The 19,046-nt window shown below is 37.4% G+C and overlaps 1 protein-coding gene across 1 annotated transcript in view; it reads right to left on the bottom strand.

Moving 5' to 3' along the window:
* Positions 1-137: 137 nt before the first annotated feature.
* The window catches only part of ANLN (anillin, actin binding protein), a gene marked incomplete at its 5' end in the record, with an annotated part of 22,263 nt that continues 3,354 nt past the window's right edge, over positions 138-19,046 (bottom strand). The window contains 19 exons of the mRNA XM_009871935.1: positions 138-480; positions 871-1,043; positions 3,048-3,155; positions 4,720-4,806; positions 8,829-8,941; positions 9,925-9,946; positions 10,317-10,355; positions 11,807-11,863; positions 11,943-11,991; positions 12,734-12,860; positions 13,710-13,892; positions 14,210-14,345; positions 14,995-15,142; positions 15,451-15,602; positions 16,124-16,350; positions 16,861-16,977; positions 17,915-18,035; positions 18,550-18,657; positions 18,777-18,970. Coding sequence (XP_009870237.1) covers positions 357-480; positions 871-1,043; positions 3,048-3,155; positions 4,720-4,806; positions 8,829-8,941; positions 9,925-9,946; positions 10,317-10,355; positions 11,807-11,863; positions 11,943-11,991; positions 12,734-12,860; positions 13,710-13,892; positions 14,210-14,345; positions 14,995-15,142; positions 15,451-15,602; positions 16,124-16,350; positions 16,861-16,977; positions 17,915-18,035; positions 18,550-18,657; positions 18,777-18,970 — 2,285 coding nt within the window. The remainder of the gene's footprint in view (positions 481-870; positions 1,044-3,047; positions 3,156-4,719; positions 4,807-8,828; positions 8,942-9,924; positions 9,947-10,316; positions 10,356-11,806; positions 11,864-11,942; positions 11,992-12,733; positions 12,861-13,709; positions 13,893-14,209; positions 14,346-14,994; positions 15,143-15,450; positions 15,603-16,123; positions 16,351-16,860; positions 16,978-17,914; positions 18,036-18,549; positions 18,658-18,776; positions 18,971-19,046) is intronic.

The raw sequence follows: 19,046 nt of genomic DNA on the forward strand, positions 1-19,046 counted from the left end.
TGCCCCCTCCCTTCCTGTCCTGAAGTGTGATTTCCTGCAATAATTTAGTTGTTTAAAGAAGAGAATGTACTTCGCTACAAGAGACTTCCAAAAAAGGAGTTACGTAAATATTTAGCACATTTAGAAAGAGCTAATTGCTTCCTACCATACTCAAAAGCTAGGAAGTATTAAAGTTTTTAATTTTTTTAAAGTGAAATAAAAATACTGCATAACATAGTCCCGTATAATGTTAAATACTCTCTCAAATTTAAAGCATAGAAGTGACCCAGAATTCCTACATTTAAGTTCTTTTTTTTGTTGTGTAGCTCATGCAAGTTTTTGCATACATATTTTCTTCATATTTTCCTTCCAGAGTTTTAAAGCTTTCCAATAGGTTTGTAGCAGGCATCAGGCTGCCACATGCGAAGGTCCACAAGGACTTGGTTGAGCTTTTGCATCCAAAGGTTACGCTCTTCTTTAGTATCAGCAGACAACCAGTTCCTAAAAGGCAAAGAACCCAATGCATTAGATAAGTCTGTCTCCACCTCTGCTTAGTTATTCCAAAAACTGTCGAGCTGATCACCCATGGAAATAGTCAAATGAAGTCAAATACTCCACAATCTTGCTACCAAGCTACCTGGCATTTCCAGTTCTGAAAAAGTCAAGTTCTTTGTCCTCAGAAGACTGAAGTGGAACAGCAAGACATTATAGGACTAAAAGTGAACCAAACAATTGAGGTGCCACCCCCAAGCCACAGCATTTAAATGAGCTTTGCATTGGCATATCAAAGTTGTAAGGCTCCTACATTATCAAACCTATCACTTGAGGCAAAACACTCCTCCCACACACAGCCCGTAACCTCCCACAACCTTCACGGTCTTCTCCACTCACTTGGTAACACAGAGCGTGTCTCTGCATTGGCTGACAAGAGTCTCTCTGTCATCTTCCCTCTGAGGTCGGACGGTTATTAGCTCAAAAGTGTTGGGCCGGGCACAGAACTCCCTGTTGGCAGGTTCAATCTGATGATTAGTGCAGTTGGCCAAGTTTATTCGGCCCAAAGGATGCTGAAAGGGAAGTTAGTTTATTGGTCAGGAATATTGAATCAAGAGTAATTCTGAACAACATTTTGACAATTTTTGTGACACCTCCTCCACCAAATAAATTACTCCACACAAAAAGGATTCCACTTTGTGTTTAAGAGCCATAGCTAAAGCCACATACAATACAGCTAGCAAATCCATTCCTTATGGAAGGCTTAGAAAAATATATTCTCCCTTTTTTATTCCTTAACAAAAAACAACCAAAAAATTTAAACTCTCATTTCAGAGAGCTTCATAATAAAATCCAAAGTGATAGAGTAACCCATGTCAAAGTCTACAGAAAATAAGCACTTTAGGGATGTTTGTATCGTTCCTCTCAAAGTTTATAAGCATATGGATTCATCTTCAAACATGCAAGTAAGGTTCCTTAGAGCCGAGTCCAGTTGCTTTAGCTCCCTCTACAGTCGGTAGCTAGACTCCTTCAAAAAAAACATTTCAAATTTCAAGGCAGTAGTCTCTTTCTGCTGACTACAGAGGCTCAGCTGTATGCCTAAAGTTAGTTATTGACCTTTGCTCTCATTCCTCATACCTACAGAATACCTCAGCAGGGATATATCACAAGCTCTTCTTGGCTTGGAGAAGAGTTTGCTATTGATTAGGCATGTTCACTATACTATTCCATGGACAGTTAAAATAGCCTCTTACAGGAAAAAGGGTAACTCCATTTCAAGGAACATTGAAGAGCAGGCTGCACACTGGTGATGTATGTACAGCCACAGCAAAATTATTTTAAAAACTCCAAACCCAACAAACATTCCACAATTTAAAGCAATCATTACACAATACTGATATTTGAGATACATCTATGTCTGCATGGTAGAACACATATAGTAGGGATAAGGGGAGGCATTTAACAAGGATAGAGTTTAATATTGCTGCACATGATAGCATATGAAAATAATATAGCTGACCCTTTCACAGAATGGTAGTGAAACAAGTCTAGATTTTCAAGAACAGAATCTGGAAAATAAACAAAGTCTCTTTCTTGCACACAAAAGTAGAACAAGAACATTTTCCTTGCTTAATTTTTATTTCTTTTTTTCCTATCTTCTATTACAGTAGGCAGAGATTTTTCCCTGTCTCCTGGCAGGGAAAGAAAGTACACTGATATATTTTGGCAATGTCTACTATCAGCATATGGTCTCCCTCTGATAGCAGGGAAGAAACTTAACTCAGGCATCTGGATTGGCACAGAAAACCTAGAAGGACCTGAGTTTGCAACAGAGTTTAGGAAGGAAAGTGTTCTGCCAACAAACAAGCAAGTGTTTAATGGTAAATTGCTTAAGTGAGTCAGAAAAACCCTTTTGAAAGCAGTCTTTAAAAGGACCTGGAAATATTTCAGTACATGCTGCAAGAACAGGCTAACAAGACAGGAACATTCACCTCAGTGACCAATGAACCTCTGATTTGTCTCATTAGCTGAACAATAACTTAGGTTTCTGTGAGAACCATTTAAAAAGCACCTGTTTCAGTTGTAATGGGGAGCTGCAAGAAAACAACCACAAATAAGCTAGTCCATAATTAGAGCTGTGCTTCTGCAATATAGGATTGCTCAGTCTAATTGTTTACCATGACAAGTGGTAGAGTAATTATTTTGCCTAAAACTTAAGGCAACTGGATACAGCCTGCTTATTAAGCTGTACAAGTCTGATCAATTTCAATTAAATAATTAGTCATTTGACAAGCACAACAGAAAGCCTTGAGAGTAAAGGGGAAATCAAATACAGATCTTCCTCCACTTTTCCCCTTCACCACTAGATTAAGTGATTGGTTTCCACATTTGTCTTAATTTAGGTCAAATTTACAAAGACAAGTCCCCTTCATTCCCTAACAAAACTTTAGGGGCTTGAATCTCATGCTTTGAATATACTTGCTTGTTTTAGGCCTAAATGTTTCTTTCATTAAAAAACAGTTAGTTGTGTAGGGTACTACAGAACTTCAGATCTGAACTTCACAGAACAGCATTACCTTTCGTCTTTCATCATCTGGGTATGTCCAATAAGATATACAATTTCCAGACAGCACACACCAGCGCCTATGCCATGCTCCGAATCCACTAACATCTTCAAACATAGTCTTTAAAAACAAAAAAAACCACAAAACTAAACAAGTTTTTAAAAATGAAGTCGCATTATACCTTCAGCTTGGGGTGTACTCAACTATATTTCAGCCAGAATGGTTCTGCAAGGATAACCCTTCATATGACTAAAAGGAAAATAAACGTACTAATAAGTTTCTTTCAGTATCATATATTTATTTGCCAGACAGTATAGAAATTTGGCTTATGCTATCATTCTCAAGTTTGTAGCCTTTTGCTCAAAAGGCACCTCTCGCTGCTATTTCAAATTACCAGATGTTCATGTTGACATGGTAAGCATCCCCAATATTTTAAGATAATGGAGAGTTCCTTATAGCAGATTCAGGATGAATGCTTCAGAAAACACATATTAACATGACATAACTTGTTGTGGATTAGGTATTTAAGTCATCTTTGATTTACAATTCAGAATTACAGAGTGTTTGGCTAATCTACAGGCCACACTCGGGAGACCAGTCAGTTTAAAAGAAATTAGAAATTGATTTTTAAATGTTTGTCTTGGCAGTTATTTTACTGGATGAAGGATTACACTAATTTCAAGCCCCGTTTCCTTAATACTGGAATGGAAAGTTTAGTATCTGACTTCTATTTGTGACCCCTTTTGAACTTGTACAGAAGTTTTTCTTCCAATTGTGTTGTGTCTTTCACTCTTCAGATTATTCAGATTATAATCTTTAATGGTGCAGGGAGTTTCTAAATCCTTAATCTGAAGAAATTAAATGAGCGTTTACTAATCAATATGTAAAACCCAAAGAATGGTGTAATAGTGAACAAGGACTGTCTTGAATTAGTACACAAAAACACAGGACAGCAAATATCATAAACATGTGAAATGTTTGCATCTAATGAAATCTATTCAACTTCAATCAAGTAAAGGGAAAGGAGGCAAAAAATTTCTTGACAATTAGTCTAAAGAAATTCTGGTTTCTGAAAACACCAACATAACAGTAAATGTTCATGCTTTTCTGTTCACAGCATATTCACTGCCACCTGCTGGACATAGTCACTGCAGAGATTATCCATCTATTGGGTCCAAGTATTGGTAGCATTTTATAAATCCAGTTTTAGAAAGAACTGCTTATGTTTCGCAAAAATATGGTCACTTCCTTTGTAAGTCAAAGTCTGTGAACACAGCAAAATAAAAAAAGATCTCTTTTGCTAGAGAAAATTTTTTTTTCCCAAACAAAAAAAATAATAATAATCCAAGATGCCCTGTAGAAGCCTCTGGCAGAGAAATTAGAATCTCATCCCACATTACAGATTACATAGGAATAGATGGTTAACTGAAATTCAGAATAACAAATTAACTGCATTAAGAAGAAAGACAATTAAAATCCCAAAAGATAGCTTCCATTTAAGAATGTTTAGAAGAGAAACTAGAAAAATTTTGAAGTCTGGTTCAGAGAGAAGATAAAAAAAAACAACCATCAAGCCAGTCTTAGGCTTCACAATCACTACAAATACATGTTTGAAGTTCAAAAAGTGACTCCAATTAATAGGACCTGTAATTTCCACAGAAGAAATTTGAAGTGAACACCTTACCAAGAACCCTTTCTCCTCCACAGAGGAATCCACTTGGCATTTTAACTTCAGGTGTATATGACCTTCCAACGGAGACAAAAAGGGAACCTGCAACAAGTAAGACAATTGGTCATTTAATTTGGACACCTCTCAACTCCACCAGCTTAAACAAGCCACCTGCACCAAGGATGTTAAGCACTGTCTTGTTCTTAGGATCTTCGGCCAGAAAGTAGCAGTGAGACTCAAGCAAGACAGTAATAATCACCTTTTGTATCAAGTTCATTTAGAAGCTTTCCAAGACTGATCTGCTTATTAGTTTACACATGACATAGGCAGAAACGTGCTTCTATCTAGAAAAACAGGCACTCCAAGCATGGTTAAAAACAGTGCAAGGCACCAGTCCACATCCTGCAAGGTTCTGCCTCAGTTTGACATTAAGCTGTTTGGAAAATATCAAAGTGGGCTTTAACAAGATTAGCACTCAGATCCCAGAAGCATTTTTGGCAGATACTGATGTAGTAATGCCTACTCAGATAAATATTTGTGTAAAAAAACCCCAACCAAACAAACAAACAAAAAAAACCACCCCAAAACCTAGAAGGAGAAAAAGTAATGAAAGCAGTGTCAAAGACCTGTGTTAAAGTTATTTCCAACAAAAGCAGTGGCAAGCCCTATCTTCTACCACTGAAAAAGCACCTTAACTACTGTACCAGTTACTCAGTTAAATGGTTATTTGATACTGAAGAGTTTTGAGGAGGAGCATGCAACAAGGACTGCCTTGGACTTCCCCCAATGCCTCCACACATAGCACCCCATTGCATGGAGTGCTCCCCCCACTGCTGTCAAGAAGTTACATTCCTTCTTTTTCCCCACAGGGAAGCTAAGAGACAAATTGCTAACTCAACGAGCCAACAGTGGCCTGCAGGGCATTTCACATACCGTTTTCTGTTGCTAATCTGAATATGCAATACTGTAAGAATCTTAGAGGAAAAAGCCAAACAAACCACAAAAAAGCACAAAAAAACACCCCCACAAAAAAAAAACCACAAAAACCTAACACTGGTGCTTTGTCTTCCTAGAAAAAACAGAAAGGTTGACAATGCTGCTCAAATACAAAGAAAGAACAGTTTGCCAGGGAAACTGCATGTGTACATAGTAATTTTAGAGCCATGGAATCAATGTTGATCAAACAAAATTAAGTTTTTTATCTTGGCTACAAGCAAAAAAGAGTAACTCTCAGCAGTTAAAAGCATACAACTGTAGATCTCAGGGAACCATGGAGAACACTGAAATAGATGTAATGCTTAGAGATTGATTGCCTTCAAATTGTAGGCATGCTGCAGCTTCCTCCCAACACAGGATCAAATAATTTTTACACGTTAGACCTACTCAACTAAGACAGCATTCATGGCTTGCTCATGTACTTGGCCATAAAGTAAAGCACAGCAAAGTTTTGAGCACCAGGTAGGAGTCTGCAAGACCATTTGAGAAGCAAAAATAATGAAATGTTTCCACAAAATAGAAGTAAGTTGCATTGGTCCTGGGTTTTTATCAGCAAAAACAACTATAGCCCTACATGGGACACCAGGGAACACCACGCCTCAAGGAAGTTTGCTATTTTCCCCACTTCAAGTCTGTGGTTTCCACGTTCCTTTCTGATTTACAGCAGAACAGACAAATCTGCTTGGTGGATTATCATAGAATCATAGAATGGCCTAAGCTGGAAGGGACCTTAGAGATCATTTAATCCAGTCTCCCTGTCACCAGGGACGCCACCTCTTGACTAGATCAGGCAACACATGGGGACCAAACGGGAATCAAACCCGCGACCTTGGCACTGTTAGCGCCTTGCTCAACTGACTGAGCTCAACGGCCCCCATGAAGTTTCAGAGTGAAGAACTGTGTGACAGTAAAGCAAAAAGGCTGTCTAACTAGCAAAACGTATCAGTTACCCAGAGCCTACAACAGCGTTACCAATTACTAAAGCAGGTCTCACAACACCCTCCTGTACACATAACGAGAAAAAATTGTATCAGTTTACATAATTCCTAAAGTCAAAACTGTGTACACCAATCAAAATATTTTAATTGCATATAAATAAGAACCTCATGTTTTGAAAATATGTTTAGCACTTTTTGAAACCTAAGTTGTTTCAGATTGCTTTTGGCTTAGAAAACAAAGACCATGATTGATTTTGATGGTGCAAGGTCTCGACAGAATAAGAAACAAGATATTTAGTTCCCGAGTGATTTTAACTTTCTTTGGGTGGCCACGAGTTGAGCTAAACATTTAGGCCACCAGTCATTTTGCCCTGGTCCGCTATCAGCACAGGAGTTGCTTCTATGTTCTCTGCTCAAATTTCCTGACTAGCAATCTTTAAAGAGACACAGCGATTTGTTCTGAAGTAAGAAAACCCCTCCTCTAGGATCTGGGAAGACAAGAGACACATGTAAATTAAGGAAAAACTCTAGGTGGCCTAAATAACCTTGCAGCATGCTTATTATTGAAAAAGACAGGGAGTGTAATTCTGCAAGTCTCAAAGGGTCCTAACTTATGGTTAGTTAGTAAATCTTTGTAAGCATTTTCTTAGAAGAATTAAAACAAAACAACATAAATACTGCAAAAAGTCCAGCCAGACATGAGTGACATGCACTAGGAAGCAGTTTCCTATTTTAAGTTATATACTAAAGGATCATAGCAACCTTGTCCTGGAACATATAGCTCAATAGTTCTTTTTCCATCCCTTCAAAATTTATCTAGAGAAAAAAGAAACATGCTCAGTGCAATTAGTGTAAAGTTAAGGTTTAAAATTCGGAAAAAAACCCAAACAACAAAACAGTTACACACGAGTACATTTTGGTCCTTTCTACCCTGAATTTTAACAGTCCTTGTAAAAGGAAGGAATGAAACTCAAAAAACACACTGTGGCAGCAGTTTGTTTTATATTAGAAATTAGAAATGGTACATGGAAGTTAATAAGCAGCTGTTTGGTATGGCCACAGGCTAAGTCAAAATTGAAGCTTGGCAGGTGATAATTTAACAAAATACCCACAAGTTCTGACAAAAAGGGGAATTCTTATGAATAACTGTTGACATTTGTCCCTTGGAAAAGTTCACCAAAGTTTGAACATGGTTTTCCTGTTCAAACCTTGTGCTACAATTTACTAGTCCAGTCCAGTGCCCTGTCCTAAAGAATAAACCAAAACGTTTCAAATTCAAATTGCTGAATATAATGTAAACTTGTTATATCATCTCTCATCAGAAGCTATTAATTGCAATACTACTATTATCACAATAAGATTTAATTAGCCATGAAAAAAATTTATTCTCATGATGCTGTTTGGATAGATAAAGCTGTAATTTAGTACTTCCATAAGCTGTAGTAACTTTTGAATTAATTTAAATTAGCTTAGGATAGCTGCTGACATATACCTAAAACCTATTTCAATAGGTGTTTATTACAAGATTCAGATATTACAAGGTTAGAGATTACAATGAATATAAGAATGTATTTTTGAACTTCTAAGGGTAAAAGCAAATAAATACACTCTGTTTAGACAAGGAACTAATAGTATAAAACTCAATAATAGCACTCTTTCAAAAATATAGTTCGTCTCTACAAATTTAATCGGAATATGAAACTCATGCTCCTAACTATATTCAAGTGGCAACTTTTAAGTCAGTTAAATGTAGAAAATTTCAAATACTTCATTAGCACTAAAGCACGCTGTGTCTTATTTAGTGATAACTGCAAGACTGTAAGAGCAACGAACAATATGAGGACTATGTACAGAGATGTTAACCGCATGCATCAATTTTTTTGTCAGTGAAAGCCAATTAGTAACCAAATGCCTCCATTATCTTTGCATAAACACACCTTAAACTGAGCTATAGAGAAGAAGGAACATCTGGTATAACAACATGTCTTTTTCTGTTGTAGCTCAAAATTGTATTTCAGTCATATGAAATGAGTAATAATTTTACATAATTTTTATATATAAATATATACGTAAAGCTATGCTTCATTTCTAGGATCGTACTTTCACCTCAAAACAGTAAACCCAGCCTTGTATTTGTTTTTCTAGTAGTATGCAGTTACCTTTGGATTCGTAATCAATAATTTCCATTACCTTGTCCAATGCAAATTTGGTATTTCCTACGGAAGACAGCGATAGCTTGTGAGACCCAACAAGGATGAAATTAGTGGTACGTATAGCGTTGGGGCCACCTGGACTAGCCATGGCTGTGGAGAAAGAAGTTAGAGTCAAGTCATAACAACACAAAATCAAGCTTGCAACACGTTAAAAGGTTTTATTTACACTACGGTATGTGTGCCCTAACTCAGTACTCCAGGAGAAACACTCTTTGCAGCACAGCCTAGCCCAGCCCAGCCCAGCCCAGCCACATTCTGACACCATTCCTCCTCAGTAGATCTTTTCTTCCAGAAAGAAGTTTTGATATATTCACAAAGGAGAAGAAGCACTTTAAGAAGTCTCGAGGGGACAAAGCGCACTCTAGGGAACGCTACATTCTGCAGTAGGAACTTGATTTTCAAATCTTTTAACCTCTTCAAGTGACATGCTGCGGTCTTCCCGAATTTGTGTGTCTATATTCCGCTTTGTGCTTCTATCCGTGGAAGCAACCACTGTAGCTCAGGCACAAGAATGTAACTAGTTGCAGGAGCATTGCAGACATTCCAGAGTTAGTTCACGGGCTCCTTATTGCTGCAATTTGCACTAAAGCTAACTCAAGTATCTCATACTGTAGTCAGACAAGCGTATAACAGATTTTGCCGTAGCTAGAAAAACACTCAGAGATGCTGTTCTTCTCTCCCAAGAGTCAGAAATATATAAACGTGTTAAAAACAGCACACACAAGCAATATTTAGAATCTGTTCATAGTTTCAAGTTCACTCCATATGACTTTGTTGACATCAGACTCCAGTTTAAAATCTTAAATTTTGGTTGAGTTTACCACTTCAGAATAGAATGTAAGCCACAGGCATCTAATACCAGACACTAATTTTGATTTTGTGAGAAGATCTTCCATTATAAATAATGGTAACTCAGATAAAAACACAGTGCCAGTTCTGGGCTTGCAAACTGGCCAAATTCTGTGTTTATTATCCCAAATTATCATCTGTTACATGTATTATTTATTGATACACCATTTAGACAGCAAGTGTAGGCTATTCCTCTTAGTATAAGATGTTTAGACTTTACTTACCTGGAGTGAGAAGGTTGCTTTTCTAGAAAGAGAGAGAGAAATAAAAGCTTACTAAAAAAGTAATTTCTGACAATTTCTACAGAAGACTAAGCTAGGTTAGAAAGAATCTAGATCCAAAGTACTTTAAATAGAAACAACTTGAAAAGAAAATCCAAAGAAATGTGTAGTAAGTGCATATTGCCTGCATTATATATTTAGAGCTGTTACCTATTTCTTGAGCTGATTGCTGAAGAGTAGAAAGCTGGATAGTTTACAGAGTTTCAGGTAAGGGACACCTTACCTAAGGACAGGTAAGAGTCTACTACTAGGGGCACAGCCTTATTCCATGTGAGAATAAGGCCTTTGGAAATGGCAATAATCAGATCTTGTTGCAATATCACATTCATACTTACAGAGGTAATAGATGTTAATAATCTCTTTGGAGTAATAACCTACAAGAGAATACAAGAAGATAAACACATCTGCTGCTGAATTAGTCCATCACATTAGTGTGGCAAATGAGACAGTGATACTACTGAGGGCTTATCTAGATAAATTTTGAATGTCCACTACCTGTTCATTAGAGTAAATCTTGGCGTTTTAACTGATGTAACTTATTTCAGTGGAAGAAATGCAACACATCAAAGAAATATTTACTGCAGAAAAGTTTAAGCATGCATTAGCTTGGAATGGACAGCATGCATTTGAAAAAAAAGCAATCTTAGACTTTTTTTCCTTCACATAACAGGGCTTCAGAGATAAGCGTTAACAAAACAAGTACAGAGATGCTCAGTGTGCTACTGTTGTACATCATCTATATTTTCAGGTGCAAAATTTCGAAGCTTAAGTGAGACAGTGTATTAAACGTGAACTGAAATTATGTACTCATCTAGTCTTGAAACTGAAAGATAAGCAGAAGCAGCTTGTCAAAAAGCAGATACAGGATGGTATCAGCAAACCCATAACCTCACATCAGCAACTGATGTACAGTGCCAGAAAGTCATTCAGTCGTATGCAAAGATTTCTCTGAACTACAGCACAGGAGAGAAAGCAGCCCTAGACTTCAAGCTGGTTTTACTGGGGATAGGTGGAAGCATGCTTTCACTGTGTCAAATAAAAGTAAAGATTAAAGAAAGGTCCTGTTTGCAAAGACAAGATTTAAGCACTGATTCCAACTGTTTTGAAAGACACTGAAAGCTTCTTGTTTTCATTAAGTGACAGATATTTTGACAAGGAAGACATCAGACCTAAAATCATTAGTACACAGTATGTCCAGCTATAGGAATTACAAGAAAACAAATAAAAAAACCCCAACCCAAATCACCACCAGAAAGCCACCAGCTTGTTCGCAGTCACAAAGCCTTAAAGCACAGAATACTTGAAATGTGCACCCAATCCAAGCTGAAATGTTTATGTCCTAGGAGTTATTAAAACAGTTGGCTTTAAGAAGTAAGCATCCAGTGCTTTTACTTAGCACCTGGAAGAAAGAAGAGTGTTGCAGTTGATCAACAGAACCTTTAAAACAAATCAGGCTGCAGGTTAGGGCATACTGACTAGTCCAGTTTACATAAAGTGGGAGAATAAGGATGCTAAATCACTATCAGAGGCATCACTCCTATTTATTAAAAGTTTGCAAATCATAGCATTTTGCAGAACTAGTAAGACTTCTCCTTCCACTCCAATATATTTCAGACTCAACCAAGTGCTGCAGGCCTCATCTACTAATAGCTGCAGGACTCCATAATCCATCTGTCACTGCAGATGTTCCAAGAAAGAACAAGAAGAGTAAAAGCAAGCAACAGATTGTCTGAGGCTATTAGTCAGTACTCCCTGAACACTGCAGTCTTCCTAGCATACCTTCTGTTGGAATACAACATACTGATTTTTTTCATGTTTCATTTACCTTGGATTTATTTGCCTTTTTCCTTTTATCAGTGTTTGCCACTTCTTTTCTCTGCACCTGTAAGGCAAGATGGTATTAAGGAAGTGCAACGCATCATTCACCCTCGCACATCCTCTTGACAGAAACTGGTACATACCAAACTGTAAACTTCTATATTTACTTCAAAATCACTTGACACATCGTGCCTAAAAAAAAAAAAAGTTAAAAAAAAGTTAAGGTAAACACAGACTGAAGCAAAAAGGGTTCTCTCTCCTTCTAACTCCTTAAAACTGTATGGGGTTCTATGCAAGAGAAGCTTGTTCACAGCTAATCTCTTACCAATAAGATACAGTTTGTTCATGCAGGCCAAAAGGGCTGTTTGAGATCCTTTCACTTCTGAAACAGTACCCTTCAGTGCAAGCAGCACTGCTGTTTTTTAAGACTTGAATACATGACTGTTTCAAGATACTTTCTAAAACTCAAAGAACAAAAGGAAGGAGAAAAAGGGGCAGACAGTCCATCCACCATTTCTCAGATTGTACCCTTCAGTCCACTGCTATCAAACTTTTCTAGAAACAGAGATTGGCTTTTATGAGTAAAAAAGCTCTAGAAGAAAACTGAGAAATTAAAAAAGAAAGTTTGCTTACAAGCAAAACCCTACATAATCTCAGGCAGTGCAATCCATCTGTCATTGCAGGTGCTCCAGGAGAGAACAAAAGTAGAAAAAGCAAGAGATAAATTAGCTGATGGATGACGAATTAAGTCTAGATTGCTCTTTTGAGAGAAGTGCATTCCAGCTAATTCTTGCAGCAGGAACTACCCATCCTGCAAGATCTCACCATATTTGTTTGCAGGATGTGACATCCTTACACAAAGATTTTAAACATTTTTATGCATGCTCCACCATCAGAGTTGAAACCAGTTCCAAAACACTTTCCTTATACTTACATAGTAAATGTTGTAGTAAAAGTAAGAGCATCTCCATTCAGGGAGCTCGCAGTGCTTGCCAACGGAGTTGCAACTATGTTTTCTGCTCCAGATCTCAGTATTACTACATAGTAGTAATTTGCTGCTTCTGTAAATACACATCAGACAGTTTTGTTAGCCAAAGTGCTCTGAATATCTAAAACCCCTCAAATACTGCACTGCCATTAAACACATCTCCATTTCACTCCACTTAAACTTCCTCTTAAAACTATTTTTTTTCCTACTGTGCCCACTAGTAAGACTGTCTCTACAAGATTCACAATTGCATTACTGTCTGGGGTATCTCAGGCCAGAACTGACCTACCCAGCTCGTGAGAGAGGAGAGGAAGAAATTTCAAGTTGGATTCTGGAGTTAACCTTAGTTGGAGTTGGAAGAGACTTATAGAGATCAGCTAATCCAACTTCCCCGCTAAAGCAGGATCACCTAGAGCACATTACAGGACTATCTTGAGGAGACAGTGGAAGACCAATCTTTGTAAGTTAAGTATTTTGAGATGTTAATAGAAGGATTGAAAAAAAAGAGGCATCATGAGCATTTCACACCACCACAACAGTCAGAATCTACATAATGATATTTAGTACTAGACTTGCATCCACCAGAAAAAAAAAACAAAAACCAAGGCAGCAAGAGAGAAGACAAGCTGAGATACAAAACTCTATTTCGTCCCCAACAGGTTACAGAGGGCCACGAAGATGTTTATCAAGACCTTCCCAATCAGCCTTAAAGTTTCTTGAACCACATAAGCCAGAAAAGAATGCGACTAAACCAATGGAAAAATATTGAAAACTTAGCCAAAAAGCGGATCCATTAAATGCAATTGTGCCCAGAGTTCTGAGAAACTTCAATGCAGGAGACAAAAAACCCCAAGGAGAATGAGCTTGAAATACACGTAGGGAGGATGGGAGAAGGAGTAAAGCTTTCAGTAGCTAGTTTTACCTGGCTTTTGAACCGTACCACATACAAAGTCTGCTTTTAGAGCTAGGCGTATTTCTGAAATGGAAACTGATCCCCTGGATGGAGAAAATTCAGTGGATGTAGATGCAGCTTTATTTCTTTTACTATGAGGTCCCTCACTCTTCAGTTTATTCAGTTCTTCCAATAAAGCAGTTCTCTTCTCAGCTATATAGAGAAATTATAGTTGCAACAGAGGAAAAAGTAGTACTGAACAACTGTTTGTTGGTTTTTTTTGCCCTAAGTATGCAAAATGCAACAGAAATGTTAATCATCTAGAACAGAAGTATTAGGGACAATAAAAATACCAAAAATGTCCTCTTGCCTATAGAAGCAGAGAGAACAGATAATACCCTCTCCTGTTTTCCAAGTGAAGAACTATAAATAAGCATCTACAAGGTAGCATAATGAATACACTGCCAAAGTTCATCAATTCTCACCAAAGTGTTCATGACAAAGAATTGAACTTGAGTCTAAAAACCTACTTGCAAGGAGAAGAAGTCTCTCTGCCTCTGCTTCTTCCTGTGACCCCTTCCCATGTTCCTCATCAAAACAGCAGTTCAGAGCTTGACTGGCTTGATAAATCACTGTCTGCTGCATGTTGATCTCATTATTCAGCTCCTGGAGTAAACCAGCAATAAAAATAATTAGCAAGAAGTGACAAATGTAGTGTTACATTCAAACAAGGAAATACTCTGCGATTAGCATTTTTGGGGTTATGCTTCAGAAAAATCACACCATTTAGATAGTAGAATATAAAATTTTGAAATTTATGGTTACTTCTGCAAAAGTATATTGCAGCACTTTTTTTTTTTAACCTCAGAGGTAATTTAAATGTGGTGAGGAGTGAACGACTTCACTGTTTGTACATGCTACATCCAGTCTAGTCTTCCCTTCACCAGGGGAAGCAGCAGTTAACCAGAAATTCAGCAATATAGGGGAACAAGGCACCAGTAATGATCAGTGTATTACCTACTGAAAGTAGGCCATTATGAGTTCCGTCTAACTCAAAGGCAGTAATGATATAGATTCTCTGTCCCTCTTTCAAAACAATGGCTTGTTCTCTCCAGACGTCCTCTATAGCATAATCCTTTCAAGAGATGCATTAGCTGTTCAAATGATGCAGTATCATTCCCTACCATTAGATATTTATGCTAAACAACCTCATTTTGCAGTTCTAAGCAGTATGCTAATGTCCTGGACAATCACAGGGGAAATTAAGTGAGGAAACAGTAAATTAGAAAAAGGATTTTAAGAAGTAATTAGATACCTGCATTTTCTTTTTGATATTGACTTGATCAGATGGGCCATTCTTTCTCATTTCTAGTTTAGAAGCAACATCTTCTTTGCGAATAATGATTTGCTTTATTGAAGGACGATCAGTTTCTTTAAGTCTTTGAGACCTATATGCATCGACACTTTGAAAAGAGGAAACGCTATTAAATGTCTTACAGGTGTGCCAAGCTCTTTTTTTAAATATACATACTTATGTATCACGTATTGATGTTTTCTAGCTTGCCTAAATGGCTTTAAAGAAAGCATACTATCAGTTCATTTTAAACAACATGAAGATTACACAGAGACGACTTTCGGTAAAGGTTGAGATCTTGGAAAAAAAAGCTTCATTTGTAGTTTAAACAGTATGCTTCATTAGAAGTGTTAAAAGACAGCGTCTTAATTTGCATGCTTAAGACACTCAAGTGTGGGTTTCTTTGGTGTTTATTACCTATACAGAAGGTTGCGATCTTCTGACAGAGAGCCGATACTGTCTCCAGATTCTGCCCGGGGGACTTTAGTCCTCTGGAACTTTTCAGACTTCAGACTTAAATCACTGATACTGCTCCCTTCACCATTTGATTTACAAGGAGAAACAAATGCCTGGTAAGATGAAAAGGATATATTACTGATATATGTCCACATTAATCATTATCTGTTTTCTCTCATCTTATTTTGCACATAAACAGTAAATTTTGAGGCTGCTTAATACTATTTAATAGACATTTCTGCAAATATTTCCCAGGACACAGAGCAAGCTAATTTATCTATTTAGTCTAAAGAAAAAAAACAGATCATTCACTGCAAGGAAATCTCACCTTTAGTTTTCAAACTGGTACAGTTACATAATTACTTCTCTTCAGATTTTTAGCAGTAACCACCTGCAGTGGTATACATGCATTCAATGAAGTAAGAGATGTACATATTCTGGTTAGCTGAGCATCCAAAACGCTATGCTGTTTTCAGAGGAAAATGACTACCTGATCACATTTTCATCAGCAAAATGTCATTTGTAACTGCTCTATTTACCCAGGTATCACAAATACAACAAAATATCACTGTTCACAAGCAAATTGTGCATCTCTCTGTGATAACCAAGCTCTCCACCTCCTAAGAACTCTTACCTCTGGACCAACAGATTCCACTAAAGGGGTTAATAGAGACATTGATGAAATATTCAGTGACTCTTCCTGCTCATCCTCATCACTTTCACCTTCCAGGCTCGCGCTCATTTCTTTCTTCAACTTTTCTATGTCTGGACCATCCTCTTGAAGTACTTCAAAAATTTCATTTATCACTTTTGAGCTATTCATCTCATCATCCACACTCATTTCTATTTCATATACTTCATCTGAAGGGTGAGGTTTAAAAAAACATTAGCAGCGTCAAGACTAAACTCTTCATTACGATTAAACGAACAGAAAAACTTTAAACAGATAAATCAACTATTTTCACTTTTTAGTAAGTTTGATTAAAGAGCACTTATTGTCAGGCATATAGAACCCTAAAGTATACTTCCATTCTTTTTTTAAAAAGATGCACTTGTTAGACAAGTTTCAACATTTTGGTTCATACTGGTCTGAAACTTAACTACAAATCCCATAGCAGAGCAGTCATGTCTGTCCTTTCCCAGTTATCTTTTAGTATCACTGGTTTAGTATTTCTCAGATACTTGTATGTCAACAGAGAAGGGTTACGATAAGTTTCCCCAATTTGTTTTACATAAGCCTCACTACAAAACACATGAGTGTCAGCAGATGTATGGCAAATTCATTGTTCAGACTTGAAGGATATTAACACTCCGCTGGACAAGAGGCAATAGACAGCTAAGTGCAATAATATACAACTACTCAAAACAAACCTTTTGGTTTCTCATCAAGTTGTTCAAGTTTTGAGACAGACATTGCTTTTGCAGGGCTCTTCAGCTCAGGAGTCTTCAGAGGGCTGAGTTTGTCAGTCTCTTCACATTTAGGAGCATCTAAATGGCATACGAAAAAAAGAAGTAATTGAAGATTATGTCAAGCCTTTGAATTTCATCTTATTTTCTATAGATATTGAATTTTAGAAGTTTCGTAATGTAGCTGACAACATACAAAAAAGCCTGCTCGATTAAATATTCCAGTCAGCTTGCTGTCAAAACAAAACAAAAAAAAAGTGCGTTAGAATATATACCCTCCACAACCTGTACGGCTAGACTTCTATCTTAGAATCAGAAAACTGATAGCAAAAGAAACAATGCTGAAACCACAGTGGAGTGCAGCCACCAGTAGCAAAAAATTGGAAAATTTAAAACCAAACAAAAGCCCCAAAGACCAGTCCAAGAGCAGGATATTATCCTGGGTTTTTAGAAGCACATTTGATAGCCTGTTTGCCCATAATGTAATTTTCTCATAGAAGAAGCATTAACTAAGTTCACTTTTTTTGTTCCACAGAGAAGTAGAGGGTCTTCTACTCAGCAAACACCTGAAAGGATGTCACAAGCATCTCAGAATTCTTTTCACATCCCCTGCTATAAGAATTAATATCGTAAGGGGGTACTGACAAGGGAAGAATTCCCTCCCATTAGATTATTGTGAAAATTTGAATACTCAGGTATCACACAGATTAAATCTGTAACCTATTATTCTCAATGACTCTCCCTAAACTTAACATACATGTAAATATGAAACATGGAATACATACAGTAAGTATGAAACTGACTGAGAAAATAAAAGGCAGGGTTTCCTCACTGATTTTCCACGTGGTGTACAAGTGCAGAGTATTATTATCATACAAGAAGATTTAAGACAAATCATTAATCAAATAAGAGATCCAGTTCTATATATTAGTGCTAGGAGCCTCTTCATCTGCTCATGAATGTCAAGGGTAGTGCTTCAGTCCAGTATGAGCCACAGGCAAACAGTGACAGTTCTTACCTGAAGACTCTATGTTGGGAGACTTTGCTGGTCTGTCACCTGCTGATGTTTCATCTGCTGATCCAAAAGCAGTGGCATCCAAACTAGGAGGACGTTTTGGACTAGCCCGAGACTGGCTTTCCTGGTAAAAAAAAAACCAAACAGCAACAATAAAAAACATAGCATATTCAGGAGGCAATAGTCAAAGTGATAAAAAAAAAAAAACCAGCTACCAGAAAGAGACACGTTAACATTGACTTTCCATTTAACCTGGAAAAAGAGGTTGTCTATCCAATATCAGGAAGGATCCTATTTATTTAAGAAATTTAGTATTAAATGCTAAACTGAGTGCTTGCGTGAGGAACTTTATTTTGGTTTTCGACTTACAGAATATAGAAACTCTCCACATTTATTAGAAAATTAAATCAGTTGGCTCAAAGCAGCATCATTTGTCTCTCATTCTGAAGGAGGAAAAAAAATAAAAATCTAATTTGTTAACAATCATACAAACAACGATCCATCTTGCACAGCCTGGGCAGTCACAAAGCAAAGGTTTTTAACCTTTTATTCACATTTGCACACCTAACCCTGTGTTCAGAACGTGTTAAAGCAGTTCAGAGACCGTCACCTTCTGATACATGGAAATAACACATTACCGTTTTAGCTTCTGGAAGCTTTTTCTTTGAACTTCCACTTTTCTCTGCACTCCACAGATTACCCCTATCAAACCGGCCACGAAGGCATGCGAGCTCTCGTTCACGTTCCTAAGCAGATAAAGGGGAACAGAGGAAAAGTTTCAAGATATCAAAACATTTCACATTCCTCAGGTAGGTGTAGAACAGTAAGAATCTTACAAGCTAGCTATGAACGTAGCAAGTCATACCTGCTTGAGCTGAAGAGCTAAACTGGCAGTAGAGGAATTCTCATTTTGTTTGAGAAGTCTTTCCTGGATTGTCCTCGTATTTGGTGTAACAACGGGTGTTCTGCACCCTGGAGTACTGGAAGCAGGACTCCGTGCGCTACGCTCTTGACAGCGCTCTCCAAAGCGTTCCAGGAAGGGCTTAATTGCTGATCCCCCTACAAGAAAAACAATTGCTTTGTCTTCAAATAATCAAAACCGTGGGAAGAAATTACTGCAATTTTGCATCCTGCT

Source organism: Apaloderma vittatum, unplaced genomic scaffold (assembly GCF_000703405.1).
Source record: "Apaloderma vittatum isolate BGI_N311 unplaced genomic scaffold, ASM70340v1 scaffold36566, whole genome shotgun sequence".
NCBI lineage: Eukaryota > Metazoa > Chordata > Aves > Trogoniformes > Trogonidae > Apaloderma > Apaloderma vittatum.